This window comes from Leopardus geoffroyi, chromosome X (genome assembly GCF_018350155.1).
Source record: "Leopardus geoffroyi isolate Oge1 chromosome X, O.geoffroyi_Oge1_pat1.0, whole genome shotgun sequence".
Lineage (NCBI taxonomy): Eukaryota > Metazoa > Chordata > Mammalia > Carnivora > Felidae > Leopardus > Leopardus geoffroyi.
In genome coordinates this window covers 65,955,004-65,970,885 of record NC_059343.1, presented here as the reverse complement: position 1 = coordinate 65,970,885, position 15,882 = coordinate 65,955,004, and the positions used below count along the sequence as shown (strand labels likewise).

At 38.1% G+C, this 15,882-nt stretch overlaps 1 protein-coding gene across 1 annotated transcript; it reads right to left on the bottom strand.

Annotated features, from left to right (window-relative positions):
* Window positions 1-4,140: 4,140 nt before the first annotated feature.
* Window positions 4,141-12,810, bottom strand: TBX22 (T-box transcription factor 22). The gene is made up of 8 exons (XM_045471781.1): window positions 12,636-12,810; window positions 11,857-12,052; window positions 11,030-11,131; window positions 9,192-9,366; window positions 8,133-8,297; window positions 7,698-7,762; window positions 7,233-7,318; window positions 4,141-4,997 (listed from the first exon to the last, which is right to left on the bottom strand). The coding sequence occupies exons 1-8, from the start codon at window positions 12,808-12,810 to the stop codon at window positions 4,390-4,392; spliced, it is 1,572 nt and encodes a 523-aa protein (XP_045327737.1). The 3' UTR covers window positions 4,141-4,389.
* Between the last annotated feature and the right edge of the window lie 3,072 nt (window positions 12,811-15,882).

Sequence of the window (15,882 nt, the reverse complement as noted above, 5' to 3'; positions counted from 1 at the left end):
TTTCTATAGCTAAAATACTACATTATACCTTAATTATCATGTACAAAGTATGTGATCAAAGTCCAAATTAAAAATTCTGTCATGTTTAATATTAACATATATATATAATTTGATTAAACAGTTTAATGATACAACTTGTGCTATGATTTCAAGGTTTTTCTATTACATTTAACTTTAAATTTTTAATGCTTTCAGGTACTTAAAAAATAAATCTAGCATGCATGTATACATTTCAACAAAGTAGAAATATCCTATAACTATGTTCTACACATCTGCTCTCTATAATGTGTGTTTACATACTGATGTGAAGTACAAATTTGTAAACATGAACATTTGAAACTTTGAAAGGAAATACTAGTCTTTTTCCTCTCAATATTTTATTGAAACAGCATGTTAAAAGTTGCCCAGCACCACACATGTAAATAGTTTTAATATTGAATATGTTTCAAATATTCTATATATCTATTTATTCTGCTTTATATTGTAATCTAAACCATGTTTATTTGCACACTTTTAATACAAGTTATCATTTAATTGCAAACCAAACCTAAGAAGATTAAATGTATATGAAGGCATTTATATCAAAGCAACTGCCACCAATGTCTAAGCTATGCATTTGGTTTGTTTAAACTGCACCAATAAACATGCTAAATTCCAGTGAAATCAACTGGCAAACTGTTGCTGTATATCAGAATATTGTTATTTTGGGCTAATTGAAGATTTTTCAGCATGAAGACAACATATCTCTAAATTGGAGTAAAAACATTGCACTTCCACCCTGTCAATTCAATTCACAAAATACAGTTCATGCAATTAGATATTTCTAAGCATATTTAAATCTGCCTTTCCAATAAGTATAGATAATTAATAGTATAAGTATGCAATGAGTTGGTGTTCTTTGTGGAATCTCTTTTTCAGAAGAGGAAGAAGAAAGAGAAACACTATAAATTATTTTAAACAAAAGTACACTAAAACTCCACTGGTTTTATAAATTGCAATGTGACATCTGGAATTTATCAAATTGTATATTCATATAAGGAAAAGATTTCTTATTGAGATTTAGTAAGGGGATAACAACTATGTATAACCCTACATTATACATGGATATATACTTATATTGTCTAAAAGCATCTAAATTTTTCATCATCATGTAAATAGATTTTTATAAAGTGTATTTTAAGTATTCACACAAAAAATTTATTTCAATAATGATCTGACTTAGCATTACACTAGTAAAACTTAAAACATACATATTATCCACTTTATGTACACCATGATTTTCCCCAAAATGCATAATATAAGTGATTAGGAAATTGAAAGGGAAACCTTCCATAATGTTCAATACACATCCTTATTCTTATTCATCATTGGCACCTTGTCAAGTTGTTAGCATATAGGTCTCTGATTATTCAAAGACTGATTAACTGACTCATTACTTGCTAATTCCAGTTGTGTATTTCTTTTCATGCCATAGATATGCTTCAACCTCATAACAGAAAAATAAAGTCATATCCATTTCCAGACCACGTGCAGAACCATGCCTAATAGGAGTGAAATATTATAAATATTTACCTTCATAGCTTGGGGAAATATAACTCTTCATTTTTGTAGTACAGTGAATAGGAACAATGATGGTTGAAGACCCTAATATTATGTAATCTGAAGTTACATATTGGACTTCAAAATATAATGTCCACAGGGCTTATCTCACTATTTAATGAAAAGAAATACTTTTGATGTTCTGAGTTATGTTACCAAAAATCATATATTGATCTTTAAAATGAAATTAATAGAGAATTTATCCATTTAGACATGTGTTCTGCAACAAGGCTTAAAATTGTAATAAAAAGCCTTGATTTCAGTTTAACTGACTATTCCATAAAACAGAACCTTCCTGACAAGGGAATCTGACTACAGGTCTAGGCTTGACTGAGAGTTGTGCAAAGATAAAGCAGCATTTATTTCCTAACTCAATAAACAAATTTCACAAAGTTGATGAAAAGTTTATTTTCTCTACATTTACCTGGGGTAGGCTGGGTTAAGAATCAGATTTTATACATCTAGTCAGCTAAATTAAGATGCTTTCTTTTAAAATGGGGGAAGAGGTAGATGTATATGTATGATAAAACCAAATGTTAATAGCATTTTTAATTATTAGATTTGGGTGTCTATTAAGTAACATTTGACTACTTTCATTTGATAACTATTTCAACCTTGTATAACCAGAGTTGCTTTTGATTTTTGTAGGTATTTATTTATTTATTTGTGTTTTAATTTAAATTCAAGTTAGTTAACATACAGTGTAGTATTGATTTCAGGAGTAGGCTTTTAAAGCAAGCCTAATATTTAGTTGATTCAGTTGAAATTAATAGTATTCTATAGCATTTTGTTTTTTATTCCATATCCATAGCCTTGATTTACCAAGTTACATAAGTTTTGCACTATCCTATTAAGGAGTAAGAATTTATTCAGTATAAAATTGTAAGGACACTAAATATTAATTATACATCAGTTGAACTTGTTAGCAACTTCCTGCAGATAAGTAACTTATTCAGAAAGCAAGGGACGACTTACTGAACTTCTTGAGGTCTCTTCCAAGTCTAATTTTCCATGAAGGCTTTCCCTTGTTTACTTATTCAACTAAAAGTATGAAATGACAATTTATAAACATATATAAAAACAGCTTAAAATAGATGTTTAATTCTAACATTTAAACTTTTGCCCCTTTATATTAATCACCTTTATATAACAAAATTATCTGAGATATAAATCATGTGGTACATATACTTGAGCAGATACAAAATTAGTGCCTTCTTTTAAATAATTATTAAAAAGTAACCCAGAGATTTTCTGGATTTTTCATTTAAATACTTTCTGTCATTAATTACCAACTATCTGCCATATAAGCCATCAGAATAAATTTAATTATGCTTTGATATGGCAGTTTCTGCTTTAAAAAATTGTAACTTAATTAACTATAACCTGTTTTGGAGAAGATAGAAATAAAGTGTGCTTGCTGCTTTAATACCTGATCTGATAAACCTGGTTAATACAGATTTCTTGCCCCAAAGTCTTTTATAGCAGGTATCTAATTAGTTTGTATCACAAATAATATTTCATCTTGACTAGAATAGTCAGTTTAAATGTAACCATGTGCTGTTCTATTCCTATATCCAAAAGTGAAGGGGAATATAATTTTAATGCATATATGTGAAGGCACATTTATAAGGCACATTTAAGAGGAAATAACCATTTCAAGAAAAACAAATAATAACGTGTTTTTCCGAATATGTGTTGGAAAGGTTAGAGAAAGTAGTTTAGAAGTTTGATTACTTTGTCAAAAGTCAAGCCATGCCATTGTGATGTGAAGCACCTTGTCTTCATAAATTATAGTGTCATAAAAATTTTAATCTGATTTATTTTAAAGATATGCAAGTTTTATGTAGGTTATACTTAAGGTTTTTCAGAAGATTTAGGGCCAGGCAAAAGGAAACATTCAACTTCATAAACTAAAATAAAATCTCATTTTTGCTCCTTTTTGTCTAGTTAGTCCAATTTACCATGACTGAATCACAGGAGTGGAATTAAATTGTACCAATGTAATGAAATTTTCATATTTATGGACTCAAATGTAGTATCCCCTTTCAAATAGTATTTATTAGTCATTTTGGAGAACTAAAATAATTTGTTTTTTGTAAACTGAGTACAAAACACCAGGCTGGTTAAAGGAATAAGTAAATAAGCTTCACCTGACAATGACCCAAAAAATAAAAGGAAAGATCAAACTTAGAATATTTTGCTTTTCATTTAATCTTTGTGTTATTTCAGGATTAACTGATGTTTAGGGTGCAATGATTAATATTTGAAAGTTTGTGTCCTTGTTTGTTCCTTAGAATTGAGATTAGTAGCTCCTTCAACAGCAAAGTTTAAAAGTGTAAGGCAAATGAAAAATGAATTTTTTCTACAATTGATAGAGAATCACAATGAATATAATATTCATAGATAAAACTAAAATTGATTGCTTTTACAAGAGTTAAACTCATCTTCTTTTGGTCATTGTCAATATTGAAGAGACAGTTGAAATGGTAAACTGACATCACTATAAATAGAGGCTTCACCTGGAGTCAATTTTCACCCATAGTCTATCTCATCAAATAATGTTTATTGACTTACTTTGAGGTCCAAGACCACCATAATCAGAGATTGTTTCAGGTCATATTTGACCTATAACAACTTCTTTTGAATATCTGATAAGGCACTTTAAATGCATAACAGAAACAATTTCTGATAATAAAGTTTTTAAAGCCCAATAGCTCTTGACCTTTCTTTGGATACAAATAAAGAAAATACATGCTTATGTGTAATTGTTTTAGGATTGTGACTATTCCATTAAAGGCAATGATTAATTGTTGGACACCAATAAGCATGATTGCATTTGCCTTCTCTAAAAGAAACTTGACTATTATCATTCACTTTGAGATGGTTGGCAGCATTTACCAGTCTAGATGGCACTGAGTTGTACCTATAAAAACCACAGGAAGGATGGAGAGAGCAACCAATTGCTTCCTGGCCAATGGAGCTTGGTGATAAAATATTTTCAGGTGACTGTAATCCATACAACATTTGATTGGAAGAATTAGATGCCTGTAGACACTGCCCATTCAAGTCTTCAAATGAACCATTTTCTGAATTGGCGATCCCCAGAGAACATAATGTGGAAAGTTCCATCATGAGTGGGGCTAAACACTGAGAACTGTTGCTGCTTGCTAGTCTTTCAGGAGGTGGCAAAACAAGATGCTGCTGTCGCCAAAAGTTATTTGGGCAAATCTTGTAGCAAAGGGGCAGGTTGATATTGTGCAGATACACCTCTGGACAGGGCATTCCAAGAGAGCTTGTAGATAAGTGAAATGTAGGCAGAGAGCAGGGTGGAAAAAGCAAGGAGTTCAAAGGAGGAGTCCCTCCACCAGAGGTCACTGGAGATGAACCACTGCTTCCACCTGTGAATGACAATCCAGTTAATGAACAATGAACTTGATGTTCCTATTGAATGAGTACTAATGATCACAAACATCCCTATTTCATTTTTTTATTAGCTTTTCTGCAAGTTCACTGTTCTTTTTACTTATTTGGGAAAGAATATGGTCATTTCCCTGACCAAAGTTCATACGGTATCTTTACTACTACCATTATTAGTTTTAGCACTACCATTATGTACCATGTATTGAACATTCACCGGTATGCTCAAGAATTGTGCTATGCACTTGGGACATTTATCCAATGTCCAAAAGATGCCCAATTAAATAGTACCCAGAGCTAATTATATCTTACAAATTAAAAAAAAGTTTTCTAAACTTTAAAAAATGTACAAAAATACATATTTAATTAAATGGAACAAATTGGTAGGGATTCCATAGGAAGTTTCAGTCTTGATTTAAAAAAAATTGGAGCACACGAGAATAATCTTTAAAAATTTTTTTGGGGGGGCGCCTGGGTGGCTCAGTCAGTTGAGCATCCGGCTTTGGCTCAGGTCATTATTAAAAATTAAATTATTTTTAATGTTTATTTTTGAGAGAGACAGATCGTGAGTGGGGGAGGGGCAGAGAGAGAGGGAAACAGAATCCGAAGCAGGCTCCAGGCTCTGAGCTGTCAGCATAGAGCTCGACGCGGGGCTGGAACCCATTTACCGTGAGATCATGACCTGAGCCGAAGTTGGATGCTTAACTGATCAAGCCACCCAGGTACCCCGAAAATAATCTTATAAACAAAAATAACATATTTAAGTGCATTTTTTTCTCATATGAAAGTCATGGATTAGGAGACTTCTATGATACACTATGTCAAAATTGAAGTCAATTTTTTTAGGTTAAAAATAACAAAATAAAAATGAAAGTGTTCACATTAATGTTGTCAGGTGATCTTTTTGTTTTCCTAGCATCTACCAAAGTTAAGGATTATTATAAGGTCCAGGAAAATCTAGACTTTCCACCTTATTTTCATGTTTGAATTTTTTAAATTTCGTTATTGACTGGACTTAATCAATTATTTTTGTGGGTTTTTTTTTCTGTTTTTTGGTGTTATGGTTGTTTTTCTTACCTATTTTGTGTATGTAGACATAGACTAATTCTTTATTAACAGGGTGGCAAATATCTTTTATAATTAAACATTAAAAAGCTATTTAAAAATAGTAGCACTTTTCTTTGCAAACTGAAAGTGATCTGGACATTTAAATAATTAAGAAAACTGTATATTTTAAATTACCAATTAATGATCATCTTTAGCTTTTTCTCTTTATTAGTGCACTTTGTGTTGACCTGGATATTTTAAGAGCATGCTGCCTACATGCGATTAAAGTGATACTACCAAATAAATGTTTGCACTTTTCTACAGAACTCTGTAAACCAAATTATACAGTCAATCCGGTGAAATACTTTACCAAGTGATTCAAATTGATCTGTTTTCAATGTTATGGTATCATGTAAAATTCAACCTAACTATAATGTTGATGATTTTCTCCATGATTATAACCTTGAATTAATGTTCAAAGACAATTTTAATGGAGTAAAGACAACAGCAGTAAAATAATTCTATGTTGTTTGCAAATACTTTTATTTATTATTAAACACCAGAGAAATGATGGTATACATTCTTCCACCAGAAAGCTTGCACTAATTATTGTTATTATTTAGTTATGTAATGTACTACATAAGAACAAATACCTTGTAAATATTTTTAATGCTTGTGACAATTAAACTAATTGTGATAGTTTTAGTATTGTTTTCAACATTTAGTTTCCCTATGTAAAATAAAAAAAAATTAGAACTAAGTGATGGTAAAATTTAATGCATGTCATTTTAACATGTGCTGAAAGTTTATGAGAAACATTTCAGTATCGAATATAATTGCAAATAAGGCCACAAATGCACCACAGGTGATTCTAAAGAATGTGAGATAGTGAGATGCTGAAGAATCCAAGTGAGATATGGAGATCTCAGGATGTATAACTCAAGAGGGCTGAAGTCAAGAAATCCACCATTATCATGGCTCTACTCTTTTCCTTCATGCCCATTCCCCCTTTTCCCCTATTATCTCTTCATCAAGATAAAGATAAACACAATTCCCTGTAAACATGCATTTCTGGCATGCACTTCTCCCCTTGTGAAGTATTTGCAACAGAAGTTCTGATTGTTGATACTTCATTAACATTTAAAGGTAAACATTAAAACTTTCCTTACTTTGTGTATCTGCACCAAAAGTTTTAAAATCCAGAGTGAGAGAAGGCCTCCATGGGTAGATCTCTAAAGGCCCATCCAATACACCCCTGAAAAATAGATGTAACTATCAGAAACTCCAGAATTCAATTCTTGAAAATAATGATTTATGTAAACTTTTAAGTTATTTTATTATAGTTTGTAGGGGTCAATATCTGAAATATTTTTTATAGCTAGACTGCTGAATAAAATCACAGTAATTATTCCCTGAATAAAAATGCCAAGAATCTAGAGTAAGCAATATCTTAAAAATGGGTTGAGGAGGAAAAAGGAGGAGCAAGATTTTACAGACAAAACACTAGGTTATTTTCCTACCACCTACGAGTTACAAAATTTTGGGCCTCTGAGTCTCTGAGCCACAGTTTCCTTATCGGTAATAATTGTGAAAAGGGCAATATAAATATTAGATATGTTTGTTATGCTGCTTACCTGTTTCTTCCAGGATCTCTAAATCCTTTAGCAAAAGGATTCCTGTCGATTTTCAGTTTGGTAATCTATGGATTCAAAAAAAGAGAAAAAGGTAAAGTCAATGCTTTCAGTTATAACACTGTTCACCCTTGCTTGTAATGGTTACAACAACCACAAAACACTTCAATGTGTAATGTAGTATATTCAATTAGTATAAACATATTGCTTAGTTGAATTTGGAATGGTTGCCTCCTTTCTCCCATGGCACTCTTTGTTCTGCTCTCCTTTCTAATACAAGAGCCACACAATTTACAATCAAGCTTGCCGAAATGGCAATGCAATAAGACTATGATTTTTTTTAATTGTGGAAAATTCAATCCATATGGTGCAGCTTGCCTCTTTCCAGAAAGTCCCTCTGGAGCCATCCCTGCTTTCCTGAGTCCTAGTTGTCCTTACCTGCTGGTTTTGGTAAGCAGTCACTGTGGTGAACTCAGTTTCTTTAAAGAGGAACGTTTTAACCCCTTCAATGGGCAGGGACTGAATCCGGGACAAGTCAACTTTGCTGTCCTGTTCCATCACATGCACACGGGGCTTGTACTTGTGCATGGACTGCAGAATGATCTGGAGGAGAAATCATGAAATGTTGCCTAGAAATTGGCTTCCCCTCTGCAACACTGGTTTCTTCTCATTGGCACTCCCAACATGCCCACATGCAAAAGTGAGGTTAAACCAGAAAGGCTAGGTTAGCCACACACAAGGACTTTTCTGTGCCATTTGATTCTAGACAGACACGCTCAGGGCTAAGAGGTTTCCAGATTTCAGCACCATAGCAGCATCTGGAAGCTGTAATTCCATTTCCAGATGAGGCCTTTTCTTACTTCTAAATGTGGGTGACCATGTGATATCCCCGAATGTCACTAGGATCTGACTGCCTGCTATACATTCCCTGGACTTATGGTAACTGAAGGGCAGCCACCTGACATACCCCACCTCCTAATTTCTGGGGACCTCCTTCTCTTTATTTTGTGGCTAGCATAGGGGCAGGCCAGGCAGGGCAGGGGCAGGATACATCTGGAAAAAAGGTTCAAGATCCAGGTAACCTGAAAATAACCTCTTTCATAAGGGCAAGTTGTGGAGGAGATTCCTGTCATACCATGCCATACAGAAGGTGTGCCCATCTAGGAGAAGGTAATCAGAGCTCACAGTGATTGCCCTAGAGGCTGAGATGCTAGAGAGTTTCACTAAGTGCATTCCCTTCCACACTCCCAAACCAGATATTATGGCTTAAAACAATCTCATTTGGTCTTCAAACTCCCCTCACTCAATGTTCCCAACCCCCATCACTCTCAGATGCTAAACAAATGTCACAAGAGTTACTCTGGTCACAATCCCAGAGCTTAAACAGTTCCTTAAGACCACCTGGTAGAAGTCTCCTAGGCCTCTCCAGAGGGAACTGAAAGCTGACGTGTTGGCATATCCCTCCCCTCCCACAACAAAGGATTGCTGAACACTTACATGACCTTTGTCATCCATCTCATTGTTGGTGAGTTTCAATCTATCAAAGCTGATGATCTGCTGCATCCAGGTCTCTCCAGAGCAGGGTGAGTCCGGGTGAACATAGAACCTGGGAGTAATGCAAGAGTGGTCTGTATTCCCAGCTACCATCCACTGCGAGCTGTGGTACACATACCTGAAAAGGCAGAGAGCATGTGGCTTTAGGTGAAGTGGGCCAAAGCCAGCTGTGTGGGAGGAAGGCTGCTGGATCCAGTCCTACGGGCATTAGCCAAGGTTTGCCTCCTAATCCCAAAGGCAACTAGTAGAAGATCCAACTTAATTTCCAAAAGGCGTTCAGGGACAAAAAACAAACAGTATATAAGTATATGTCAATAAAATGCAATGAAGTTCCAGGGCGAGTATAACGTCATGGGATTTCAGAGTCTGGTTTGTATTTCCTCACACAAACAGCAACACAAATTGATCTAATCCATTTTACTGCACAGAGACAGCCAAAAAATCCTCATGTCTCCAGAAGGAAGTGTAGAGAGAAAGCAAAAGTCTGAGGAGGGTGTCTGTCCAATCCACCTCCACCAGTCGCCCTCAAAGCCCTTTCACCAACAAAGCTTCACATCAAAATACTCCCTGGAACTCTAGCCCATGAGGCCTCAGGGCTGATTTTCACCCTGTTTCCAATCTCAGCCACTCAATTGTGCACTGCATTCCCAAGCCAGCTCAAATGTGAATCAACTTGTTCACAACAATCACAACACAATCAACAAGAATCAACTTGTTCTATTTCTAAGCTGCTGTTCCAGCAGGCTCTTGAACTGCTTTTCTCTTTGCCTCTCAAATCCAGCACTGGGCATGATGTGGGTTCTCTCTTAGAAAGACTAGACATCCACTTCAGTGGAACACTCACAGCCCGAGTAAGGGTGCTTCTGTACAACCCCCATAGCCTCTAAGTCAAAGCGGTGGCAGAACTGTGCCTCTGGGATGCTAGCACTGAAGGACCTCTTGGCTTTAGATCAGTTCAACCACCATTAGTCTGCTATGAGTAGAGAGCCTATTTTTTTTTATTTTTTATTTTTATTTTTTTTTAAATTTTTTTTTTCAATGTTTATTTATTTTTGGGACAGAGAGAGACAGAGCATGAACGGGGGAGGGGCAGAGAGAGAGGGAGACACAGAATCGGAAACAGGCTCCAGGCTCTGAGCCATCAGCCCAGAGCCCGACGCGGGGCTCGAACTCACGGACCGCGAGATCGTGACCTGGCTGAAGCCGGACGCTTAACCGACTGCGCCACCCAGGCGCCCCAGTAGAGAGCCTATTTAAAAAAAAAAAGTTATTTGTAATTTCTAGGGCCTGACCACTACTTCAGGAGAGAGGCTGAGGAAGGAAAAATAGACCCAAACACGGTAACTGCTAGATTAGCATTAGATGGTAAATCAGGACATTGTTCCAGGACCCTGATGCCAAAATAGCACAGCCCAGAGCCCAGTGCAGCTCCAGAAGCACAGGCATTTCTCTCTAAATTCCATCAAACAATTTCCTTCCTAGCTGCCTGAGTCCACACCCTCTGCGATTGGCACAGCCAAGGCCAGAGCAGTGGATAAGCAAAGGGTTTGGGGTACACTGAAGCACCAACTGGCACCTGCTCCAGGACTGAGAGGAAAGAATCAAGACTGTTTTTCTCAGTTTGAACCTCCATTTGAGTGAGAATATTCAACTCCCAAAGCCCACAGGACAGCAATCCCACCCCCCATGGTAGAGCTTTCAAAATAGCATTCTCAGGTTCCATAGATCTGAATCCCCATTCCCAGCCTGGGCCTGAGGTAGTCTCCTTTGGGCCTGGTTACCTATAACGTTTGGAATCTACTGGCACCACGTCGATGGCCACATAGTACTGCTTCCCTGGGTCCAACCCTTTCACTTTGACTCGAACAGAGGGGAACATCCGCCTGTGGGAAAGAAAATAGCCACTGACCTTGTGTTTTTAGAGAGATTTGGAGTGGGATGGGGTTGGGAACAAATGACAAGTGAAGAAATTCACAACTTCCCCATTCTAGGATGGATTCAAGGAATGCTATTTGCTACATAGGAAAGATTTTTGGTTGTATGCTTGATTGAACAGGTTCTGGATTTCTGAGTGGAGAATATTCTTACCACAAAGCTTCGCCCACCCCACTCCCCACCACCACCATTAATAAAAAGCTATATAAGAGAAAGTAGAGAAAAAACTGTACCTGGCCCCTGAGTTTTCAGCAGTACTTTCTGTGAGGCAGATTTGGGAAAGACTGAAATTAGGAAGATTCACACAAAAAAGTTACCCAGCTGATGTGAAGCTGCCCCAAAGCAAAAGGTGAAAGCAAAAAAAGCCCACCTCAAATTGCTCCAGGCTAGCTAGGGATGGTCTGCTGGGGATCTGCTAGATGAGATTTTGTCCACTGATAACTGTGAGACTTTAAGGAAAATTTCTTGAAGTCACTGTGTACAGAAAAGAAAAGCTGAGCCACTAACATGGGCAGGCAGTCCTAGGGCGATTTATTGAGAGGCAGGGACTTTCTCATTCCTGTCAGGGTGAGGATGGATATAGAGCATAAAACTGGAGGCACCACATCTTATGAGAGTGGTACATTAAACGCCTACTGTGTGCATCCCTTGAACAGTTTGGGCAGAGCCGAACCTGCCAGCCTTGGTAATGATCATCTCAGTCCCAATGTCATGGAATCTCTTCCACAGTTCGGATCCTTGAAGCTCTACTTGGATAGCACCTTTCTCTTCCAGATTTCTGCCTCTGTTGTGGTCACTGTCGTCACTGTCGCTGCCGCTACAGGCTGAGAAAGCAGTTGCTGAAGGCTCTGCTTTGGGTCGTTTTTCTGCTGGACAGAGAGACGACCAGAGTTTGAGAGAGGTTCACAGTTCCTGCGTCCCCTTCTCCCTGATGCCGGTCTTGGAGCAGACCGATTTGGTCTCTTCCCTGGGAACCTTGGAGGCAGATCCTTAAATTCCCCACAACACCTACTGTGACCCCCTGATGGGGAGAAGGGGGCCCAGATCTCATCCTGGGAAAGGCACTATCCTTCTCAAATTTGTCCCCTAGGCTGAATCCCCTCCGAACCAGGATGCGTACCTGCTTCCTACGGCGAGAAACAGCTAAGATCTGGCTCTCAGGGCTTTGGGGAGGTTGAAGTCTAACTTCTTTACAAACATAGGGACGCCACCACCCTTCACCGCAAATGAACCACAGCAATACGGACTGAATTTGGAGGCTCTGAAGCTTCCCCTGTAGCCAAGTGACCAACATGTCCCCGCGGCCCAAAACGTGGCCATTTAGCTGGACCAAAGAGTCCTAGTGTAAGGCTAGCAGCCCTCTCTCAGCTTCGCCGGTCGCGCTGAAACTTGCGGGTCCAGCATGCTCGGGTAGCGGGCTCAGGGCGTTGGGGCTGCGGTAGGAATACTTACCCGGCTGCTGGCTCTTCTTCCCTGCTGTCCAGTTCCTTCTCTCCTCCTCCTCTCCCTCCTCTTTCTTCAGCAACTCAGGCTGTGTCTCCTCTCTTGGATCTTGCAGTTTCCTTTTCCTGGGTCTCTCCACCAAGGCTTCCACGGAGAAGGCAAGAGCCCGAGAGCTCAGAGCCATCCCCGGAGGGGGTGAAGGGAATATGCAATGCAAAGTTTCAACCTAAAGTAGGTTAGGGAGGGAGAGGGAGAGAGGGCGCAGAGGACAGGGCAAGGAGAGAAAGCAGGAAAACTCCTAAATTAGAAAAAACAATTTCTGGATCTATATTCAGAGGGGGAAAAAAGTGTGTGCATATGTGTGTAATTTTTATATATACATATATTTTTTCTTTGAATAGACAGAATAAATTGAGAGGAAAATCAAACTGGAGCCAGAGTCCCCTGGAGTCTAGTCCCTCTTCCCTTTGTGGTTTCCTCCCTCCCAGTGGACATGTGCACACCATCAGCCCTCAAATGGCTGATTTCAGGACCTGGCAGAGCACAGAGATTGGCAAACGCCAGCCTTTTAGGGAGCCGACCTGCCGCCAATAGCTGCTCAGGCTGCTTGGATCGGGAGATACTGTTGCATCTTACTGAGTGAATACCAGACCAGTCACAGGGTCCACTGTTTGTTTTGTAAACTGTTGGAAGCATAAAAAAACACCATCAGTGACACTTCAGAGTCTGACAGGAGTAGAGAGGTAGGAATGGGAGGGTGGAGGTGGAGGGATGGTTGGGGGTTGGCTGGAAAGGGGCTCCGGAAGAGGGATACACAAATTTACTGTTTTACACTGAATTGTGAAACTCAAAGGTATGTGAAATAATTGCTCATGTAGAGGAAACTTTTCCAACAAAAGTGCAAATATTATTTAACCAGATTCAGAGAAGTATATCTGGGTCTTTTGCCTTGCAACGAATGTTCTGGGGAAAAGTAGAGGAGTACAAGTTTTCTGGACAAGTTTGTTCTAGAGTCTAGGTCTCAAACTTAGCAGATCGTGCGCTAGTCTATCCTATCTATCCAGGTGGGAAGGGAAGGGCCATTGCCATCAGGAAACTCCCAGATGCATCCTGTCAATGATTAGAATAAACATGGGCCTTTAAACCCTGCTTTTACTGGAGCCCAATATTCCTATACACAGCTTCTTCTTACTCGCATGACTTAATCATCAAACACAACCTAAGGACTCCAGGGCCACCAGCAGAGCACCAACCTGAACTTTGCTCCCAACAATGCCACACCTCAAAATATTGGGCTCAAATAATTAATTTGTGCCTCCTGGACTCTATTCCCAGGCTGGGTTTTACTTTTTCTTAAAATGAGCAAAGACACTTTCTTTTTATGTCAGGAAAAGAGTTGCCTACCACTTCCAAGGAGCATGTTTATAATGCAGATATGAGATATCTGCCTGTATGCATCTACTTTTCATCAGAAATAAGAAATTAGGCACTCCTGGGCTCTTTTACAGACTGCATCCTAACTAATGATATTTGTATATTTTTCAAACAATGTCTACCATTCTCCTCTGAAGTGTTTGTTCAAAGAACAAACTGTTTTCTGTTAAAAATAGGATGGAACTTGAATGAACTGATGGTATCTCAGTACTGGAGTTTGACAGTAAACGATTTTTTGTGGCCTGTTAATTTCACCTCCTTCCACACAAGTGTGAGGTAATAATGATGGCAGTGTTTGAATGGGGGGAGGGGCACATCCAGCTAATCCATGGCAAGGCAATTTTCAGGGCATCAGGCAATTGGGTATAACTTTAAACATCTGAGGATCTCATAGCATGGCAAAGGGTTAATTACAGCCTGAATAATGCTGAAGGGTTTGGTTCAATAACCAATTATACACTACTTACCATGCAGGGCTGGGAAAGACACTATCCTTAACCTGCAGGGGAAGAATGAAGTGCAAAGTGCAAGGAGCACTTGGGCTGAAAAACAGCCAGGTCTGTATATGATCTTGGCCACATCTTCATGAACATTTTTTTTTTCTGCAGCCATTAAAGGGGGGGATGATATTAATGCATTTGCCCATCCCTTCTTATTTGGAAGAGATATTTTTTTATCCATTGTATGTTCTTAGCTAAAATACACAGCTCAGAAACAGAAAAGTCCAAAGTTCATTTGTTAAATTTAGAGTGTTAATCACAATGTACCACTTGCATTAGTGTCTCCTAATATGGGCATTTTCTTTCTTTTGAATGATTGCTCATTTTATCACTGAAAGGCGGCAAATCACCTTGTGTAGCAAAGGAAGGTTTTGCTTAGTAGTTTTTTTTTTTTTTTTTTTAAACCCGGTTTCTGGAAAAATAAGGGAAAAGATGGTTGTTGCAATATCCGTTCTAGTGTTTCAGACTATCTACTATATGATGTGAAATTTTAAGTCAAATAAATAGCACATTTTGGGATATAAGTTCCTTTCCTGTATAAACTTACTCCTTAATATTTTTTACATACATATAACTTAGTCATCCAGGACTTTTTATTTTGTAATATGAACTTTTTCCATTCCCTTTCAGTATCTATTTGATGAAATAACTGGGAGAAAGGAAGCTCAGCCCTCCCTCAAGTGTACTGGACTAAGGTATAGTTAATTCCTGTTAACTTTTATCTGAGAGAAAAATTATTGCAAGCCACAGAACCAACTTTACAAGCTGTTCAGCTGCTGAAGCACTGGGCTATCAGATACTGGGGGCATCAGGGAGATATATTTATGGCAGTAATTCATTTTCCATAGCTGGAAAGAGTAGTCTCTTTGTTTTAGCCAGGAACACCCATAAACTTTTATAAGAGGTTTTTCAACCCATGTGGAACATGCAGAGAGGGAGGCCCTGGGACTCACAGGTGCCCAATTAGAAAGAAGAATGATTTTTTAAGAAGTTTGACAATTGGGGGCATCTAGGTGGCTCAGTCTGTTAAGTGTCCAACTCTCAGTTTCAACTCAGGTCATTATCTCACAGTTCCAGAGATAGAGCCCCATGTTGGGCTTTTGTTCTGCACTGACAGAGAAGAGCCTGCTTGGGATTCTCTCTCTCTTCCTCACTCTCTGCCCCTCCCCTACTTTAGCTCTCTCTCTCTGTCTCACTTTCAATCAAAATAAACAAATAAAACCTTTAAAATAATTTAAAATTTTTAAAGTTTGACAGCTGGAAAATACAGTAAAATGTTGATTTTGGATTATCAAAAAAAAAAAAGCTGCAACTGGAAACAC

Coding starts and splice junctions, on each gene's coding strand:
- TBX22 (XM_045471781.1), bottom strand. CDS start 12,810: ATGGCTCTGAGCTCTCGGGCTCTTGCCTTCTCCGTGGAAGCCTTGGTG. Junction 8,298..9,191: donor AGATGGATGACAAAGGTCAT/GTAAGTGTTCAG, acceptor TTTCTCCTCCAG/ATCATTCTGCAGTCCATGCA. Junction 4,998..7,232: donor TTTTGGTGCAGATACACAAA/GTAAGGAAAGTT, acceptor TGTCATTCACAG/GTGGAAGCAGTGGTTCATCT.